Source organism: Engraulis encrasicolus, chromosome 2 (assembly GCF_034702125.1).
Source record: "Engraulis encrasicolus isolate BLACKSEA-1 chromosome 2, IST_EnEncr_1.0, whole genome shotgun sequence".
Classification (NCBI taxonomy): domain Eukaryota; kingdom Metazoa; phylum Chordata; class Actinopteri; order Clupeiformes; family Engraulidae; genus Engraulis; species Engraulis encrasicolus.
Window position 1 is genome coordinate 36,698,517 of NC_085858.1, and position 7,500 is coordinate 36,706,016.

The window sequence follows — 7,500 nt, forward strand, 5'->3', positions numbered from 1 at the left end:
ACACACACACACATGCACGCGCACACACACGCACGCGCGCACACAAACACACACACACACAGACACACACACACACACACAGACACACACACACACACACACACACTTGTATTACTATCTTTGTGAGGACCTTCCATTGAATGCATTTTACTAGCTTTCAAAACTAAAGAATGCTAAACGGTGCCCAGACCAAAACAATCCCTAACCCTAACCTGTCAGTAAGTTTTACACTATTCATTTTTTCATCAACAACAAAATATATTAAATGGCTGTGAGGACCGACCAACATTTCCTCACAACCACAAATGTTCTATATAACAAGTACATATACAGTTAGGGCCAGAAATATTTGGACAGCAACACAATTATCATCCTTTTCCACCCTATACCCCACCACAATGGATTTGAAATAAAACACATGTGCATTAACTGTATTAGCGTTAATGTGAAGGTGTTAAAATCCATATCGCATAAACAGGAATGAAATAGCAACGTTTTTTGTATGTGTTGCCCACTTTTCAAGGGATCAAAAGTAATTGGACAGTAGGCTTCTCAGCTATTTTCCAGTCAGATGTGTATTATCCCCATACTACACCATCACCAAGATGTCAATACAATGTCTTAGAGTTCATTTGAAGTGTTCCATTTGCATTTCCATATATTTTTACGGAATATCCATGAGATCCAAAGTCCATCTGTCACCATCAGTGATGCAAGCCATCATAAGGTGGAAAAAAATCAAAACGAATGCATTTGAAAGATGGGGAAACATTGAATATGATTAATTCAAGAGTTCAGAATGTTGGAAAAAAGAAATACCAGAGCAACACCAAATTACCTGGCAGACATGGAAGACAAATGCTGTGGATGACAGGCAATATTCTGTATCTGGTGAACAAAAACCCATCTCCCAGCAGTTGGCCAGATGTAGAACAGTGTCCAGGTGAACGGTGGATACATGTCCAAGGCAACAATCAAGAAAAAGATCAAGAACATTGAGGAACACTTCACCATAGGAAATACAGAGGGTTCACTAAAAGATGTAAATTATTGATTGCATCAGAAATAGCAATACCAGATTTGGCTTTGCCAAACAACGTCTTAAAAAGACTGTATAGGTCTCGAGTTACATCCTATGGACAGAGGAGACAAAAATCATCTTGTACAAGGGTAATGGGAAGAAATTAGTATAGAGAAGGGAAGGAACTGCTCATGATTCAAAGCATACCACCCAATCAGTGAATCATGGTGGTGGTAGTGTCATGGTGTGGGCATGCATATCTGTCAATACGATTATCCCCTTGTATTTATTGATGATGAGGACTACCGACAAAAGCCACAGGATGAATTCTGAGGATTTTCAGGCTATATTATCATGTCATATTAGACCTAATGGTTCTGGACTCATTGGACAATGTTTCACAGTGCAGATGGACAATGACCCAAAGCTTCATCTGAAAGCCACTAGCCATTTCTACCCCAAAAAAGTGGAATATTATTCAATGGCCCAGTCAATCACCTCACCTGAGTACGGTTGAGCAAGCATTTCACTTGCTGGAGGCAAAACTGAAGGGAAAACACCCTAAGAATAAGCAGGAACTGAAGACTGTTGCAATAGAGAGCTCACCATAGCATCACCAGGGATAAAACCCAGTGTCTATTGATGTTTATGGATTGCAAATTACAGGCTGTAACTGACTGGAAAGTATTTGCAACCAAATAATTAAAAATTGAAAGTTTGATGTATAAATACTAGACTGTCCAATTACTTTTGGTCCCTTAAAAATGGGGTAGCACTGATAGAAAATGTCATAATTCCTTCACAGTTCACTTGATTTGGACGCAAACACGCCCATATTAAAGCTGAAAGTCTGCTGTTAATGTACATCTCGTTTGTTTCATTTCAAATCCATTGGGATGGTGTACAGCACCAAAAACATGAAAATTGTGCAGATGTCCAAATATTTATGGCCCTAACTGTACATACACACACACACACACACACACACACACACACACACACACACACACACACACACACACACACACACACACACACACACACACACACACACACACACACACACACACACACACACACACACACACACACACACACACACACACACTTCCAGCACCTCTGCTCTGGACTGCTTGCCCGAGCTGACTGACTGCACCTTGATGTGTTGTTTAGATCAGACCTCTTTTCATTCCTGCCTCTCTCTCAGGACGCTCCAGACCAGTGTCTGCTTTATGTCTACTTTTATACTCCGCCATAAAACATTGCGACTCTGAGTCCGTCCACTAGATACGCATCGCACCGTTAGAGCGCCGTTCCACACCACGCCGTCACATAACAGCTGCGTCAGGACTTGGCAGTGCTTAAAGTCTTATGGAGCTGTTATGGGGCTGTTGGGGTTTAATGTGTGAGAAATGTTTAGCATAACCCCCCATGTCGTCACTCGATATCAGCTACACTGCACTGTTAGAACTGTTTTTTAGAATGGTTGTTTGAAGACACCCTGTTGCTGTGTATGAAGTTGAAATGAGAAAATAGTTGCTCAATTCGTTTCTATTCTATTCTATTCTATTCTATTCTATTCTATTCTATTCTATTATATTATATTCTATTCTACATACATTAAAACCTGAGCCAACACTGAGTCTGTCCAGTAGAATCTCTGTTCACCTGAAATCTCAGTTTCAGGATGTCGGCGGGTTAGATGCAACTTATTGAGGATGACAAAATCCCACTCACGAGCTGAATCTCATTATTAATTGTACCACCATGTCCACAAGCAGACGCGTGCCGGCCCTTAGGCCATCATCAGAGCCCCATCAGAAGCACTTTCTCCAGTTATTATAACACCTCCATGTCCTTTTCCTTTCCTTTCCCCCCCTCACAGTGCCCATGTACGGCCAGTCTCCGCTGGTGACGGGCGAGCGTGTGTCCAATAACATGCGCACGGTGAACAAGCTGCCTCGGCACCGCCCCCTGAGCCGCACCCAATCGGCGCCGCTCCCCCAGAGCCCCCAGGCCCTGCAGCAGCTCGTCATGCAGCAGCAGCACCAGCACTTCCTGGAGAAGCAGAAGCAGTACCAGCTCAACAAGGTAGGGGGCGCTACCACTAACATACAGACACACTGTCTCTCTCTCTCTGTCTGCCTGTCTGTTTCTCTGTGTCTGTCTCTCTGTGTCTGTCTCTCTCTGTCTGTCTGTCTGTCTGTCTCTCTCTCTCTCTCTCTCTCTCTCTCTCTCTCTCTCTCTCTCTCTCTCTCTCTCTTCTCTCTCTCACACACCCACACATACACACACACACTCCAAAGTGCACACTCATACTTCCCAGTTACCATTATCCAAAACAAAGTTTATACGGCCTTGGCCGTGGTTGAAATGGCACCTTACTCTTGCGCTTGGGACCCGGGTTCAATTCCGACCCGAGGTCATTTGATGATTCCCCATCACTCTCTCCAACTTACTTTCTGTCATCATTGTCTTATCAAATAAAGGGATAAAAGTAAATATAAACTACAAAATCTCAATATTTCCCAGCTAACTAGTCATATTTTCCACCCACTCAGCCGTCAGTCATTGTTTTCTGTTAAAATCTCCAGCGTTCTGTGTAAACGAGATTATACAAGTAGTCAGGCAGGGGCAGAGAGTAGTATTGCCTAATCATGATCCACTCGGCAGGGCTGCACTCCCATAAATAAGGCATATAGTGTACATACATAAATAGGATGTATACATTCGCTATGACAAACCCTGCACACACACACATTACCAAACCAGACAATTACATTTCACAGATGATGCCATTTTGGGCATTCTGTGTAAATTAGTGGTCGTTAAAGCCGCTGTTTGTTTGGGCTACGATGACAAGCAGGCTGTAGAAACAGAAGGCAGTCCCGAGGTACGTAACTGCAAGCTCACTCCCTTCCTCGCTGTGGCCTGTAACTGTGCTGGGCAAAGCGGTTAGCGCGCGGTGGCTAAACACTTCGACCTGACCCCGAGTGGTCGTGAAGAAGAATGATGGTGTGTTTCTCTCCTCCACTCTCGCAGCTGAGCTCAGATTTATACTTTATTATTATATTAAGCCGCTCTCCTCTGTGTCTGCTGTTTCGCTACCTCACGAGGGGGTGAGGTGTTCCTCGCGGGCTGCTGCTGCAACAGAGCAGAGCAGAAAAGGGGAACCAGAAGAAATGTGGACTCACGATACTCTCAGAATAGACTGCAGAGTCAGACCACATGCCAAAACCAGCAAAGCACTAAGTCTATCTGGGATTAGGAAACCTGGTTACAAAGATACATCACAAAGACATCACATGTAGTTACTGCCATTCAAAGAAATTGCACTTGTTATGTAGAGGAGTTGGCAAGTTAAATATCCTAGATGTACTGTACACTACTATGCACAGTATATGTAAGTGCAGTACCAGCTGCCTTCCTCTGAGAGGTGAGTTTACGATGACAATATTGGATCACTGGTTATTTTAAAGCTCACATGACAGTATAGAAATATTAGTAACCATAACAAACACTCAACAAAGAAGTACTTAGTAGGCAGTTTAGCTAATAAAATAAAGCAGCCACTATTGTAATACCTTTTAGCTAGCATCCCGCCAGGTCCTCTTTAATTGGGTGGATGGTTACTTACACCATTCAGCAGTTAGCTGAATATGCTAATAGGTAATATGCTAATATGCCGGTCATAACAAGGCCACAACCAACCAATCATCTCTCTAATTCCTCTAAGCACGTTCAAGATTCAAGTCATGTTTCCATGTCAATTGGATGAAAATGGGAATAATTTTTGGTATGCTCAGCAACAGCAAGTCACCATAGTAGTCTATGGCACTAGTAACATGTCAATCATAGAAGTCTAGACAATCACATTTCTCAGAATCTCTCAAACTGGAAGAGATGGAGGAGGAGCTGACATGTCAGTCATAGCAAGCCAACCAATCATCTCTGTCCACAGGATACATTGGCATGTCAATCACAGCAGGCTGACAATAAACATTTCTCCTTCCTCCTAGATCCTGTCCAAAGGGGCGGACCTCCCGCGGCAGCCTCCCACGCACCCTGAGGAGACGGAGGAGGAGCTGACAGAGACGGCCGAGATGTCTGAGGAGGCGGAGCGCCGGGCCGAGGAGGAGGAGGGGCTGGACCTGGGCTTGCCACGGGAGCCGCGGCTAGAGAAGGAGGGCTCGGGCGAGACGTCACCGCCGTCGGAGCGCGTTCTGCCGCTGAAGGGCGAGAGCACCGAGAGCGACCTGGAGGAGGAGGACGAGGAGGACGAGGCCATCGAGCTCAAGGAGGGCGACGACGACGGCCCCTACGGACAGGTGAGGACTACTGACACTATCATGTCTGTGTGTGAATTACCCCTATGGACAGGTGAGAGCTACTGACACTGTCAGGTGTACATGTGTATTAACCCTTATGGACATATGAGGCCTACTGACACTGTCATGTTGTTAGTGAATTAGTTGTATGGACAGGTGAGGCCTACTGAACCTGTCTTGTGTGTGAAAGTGATTGTGAATTACCCCAATCGACACATGATACTGACACTGTCATGTGTACATGTGTACTATTAAGTTGTAGCTGGTTCGCGCACTAAACAAGACACTAAAGTCAAGCATGGAGTTATTTTATTTTAGTCAGAGCAGGGTAGAGCAAACGTTTCAGGCTGTTGCCATCATCAGTGCTCTCTGCTCACAATGAGAGCAGAGACCACTGATGATGGCAACAGCCTGAACCGATTGCTCTACCCTGCTCTGACTAAAATAAAATAACTCCTTGCTTGACCTTAGTGTCTTGTTTAGTGTGCGAACCTGCTCCTACTTTGTACTTTCCTTTTTTTGGGTCCACGCACCTAGTTATTTTTCGAAACATCTAGAGCGCAACAATACTCTTGCCACATGTGTACTACTCCCATGGACTGGTGAGGGCTACTGACACTGTCAGGTGTATGAGAGTGATTATGAATTACCCTTATGGACACCTGAGGGCTACTGCCACTGTCTTGTGTGGGTGTGTGTTACCCCTATGCAGACAAGCATAAAGCAGAGGTAGAAGTTCTCTCACTGATGTAATAACAACACCAGTACGTGATCTTGCACACCTCATACACCAATTATTCCACGAAGTAGAGACACTGTAAGAATACGTCTCCCTCTACCCATATGAACTCATCATGTCATCTGAATTGCTCCTCCTTTGGCTCGGCAATAGCAATGACTGGTTACTAGTGACATGACTCAAGCGGTAATGGCAGTTAAATGATCTTCCTTCCCATACTGTGACAACTGCCTATGTGTTTTTAATAACTGGGGATTTACTTTGAGCAGCATCTTGTATGAACTATGCTTTAAAGGTCAAATGGTACCATAACCCAGCTTACGCCATATTATTCAAATGTTGCTTCCATAAATGGCATGCTGTCCAATGCCATTAGACTTGCATTTGCCTGATTTTTCTTTTTTTTATCTTATTTTATTTATTTCAGGTATGTCAGGCAGCAGGCTCATAAAAGGTCCATTTGTTAAGTGTTTTGGGGTTTTTTTGCTTTTAGAGTTGCCACAGCATTCAATAACTCAATATTTTTTTCATTGGGTACGTAAGTACGTACATATGAAGAGATGTGCGAAAGCCTCACCTCCGCGCTGAAAAGGAGGGCAGTCATATTTTCCACGGCCTCTGTCATTCACATGGCCGCGTTTTTACGGTCCCGTCATCATGCTTCATACACAGACACAGAAATCCGCAGAATTTAAGTTTTCAGGAAAAGGAAAGTAGCAATATACAGTAAGTCAATTTTCAACCATTCTGAGAGGCGTCTGCAGTCCACGCAGAAGCATCACATAAGGTGGGTACACTTACCTACCCTGCGCGCACCAAGTATTAGATGCATAAGTGCTTCCTTCACAGACTGAAAAAAAAAGTTATTTTTCAGCTCTTTGGCACTCAAGGGGACCCTAAAATAAAGCAGCCCCTATTCACTCCACTCCACTCCACTCCACTCAACACAATGCATTTCTAATAAGCCCTCGACGTTGTGTAACTGTCCACTTCAGCCAAGTACGAAACTTACTCAAGCACGCAAAGATTGAATGCTGAAGGTCGGAGGGAGCGAGTGACCCTATTCCCGCCTGTCTGCCGCACTCTGGAACACTCCACCACGGAACGGAACGGAACAGAACATTCTAGAAGGGGGGGTTGCTGCAGTGGAGTGGAGATGGTTGGTGTGTGTGTATGTGTGTGTGTGTGTGTGTGTGTGTGTGTGTGTGTGTGTGTGTGTGTGTGTGTGTGTGTGTGTGTGTGTGTGTGTGTGTGTGTGTGTGTGTGTGTGTGTGTGTGTGTGTGTGTGTGTGTGTGTGTGTGTGTGTGCGTGTGTGTGTGTGTGCCTGGCAGCCCACTGCTGCGTCTTCTATAGTGGACACAGGCCATTAGTCTGTGAAGAGGACTCTCTCATTATTCATTCAGGTCATTGT

General features: G+C 44.6%; 1 protein-coding gene across 1 annotated transcript in view; it reads left to right on the top strand.

The window, feature by feature from the left end:
- The window catches only part of hdac5 (histone deacetylase 5), a gene marked incomplete at its 5' end in the record, with an annotated part of 96,775 nt that overhangs the window by 62,332 nt on the left and 26,943 nt on the right, over nucleotides 1-7,500 (top strand). Inside the window, 2 exons of the mRNA XM_063187744.1 lie at nucleotides 2,907-3,112; nucleotides 5,041-5,349. Coding sequence (XP_063043814.1) covers nucleotides 2,907-3,112; nucleotides 5,041-5,349 — 515 coding nt within the window. The remainder of the gene's footprint in view (nucleotides 1-2,906; nucleotides 3,113-5,040; nucleotides 5,350-7,500) is intronic.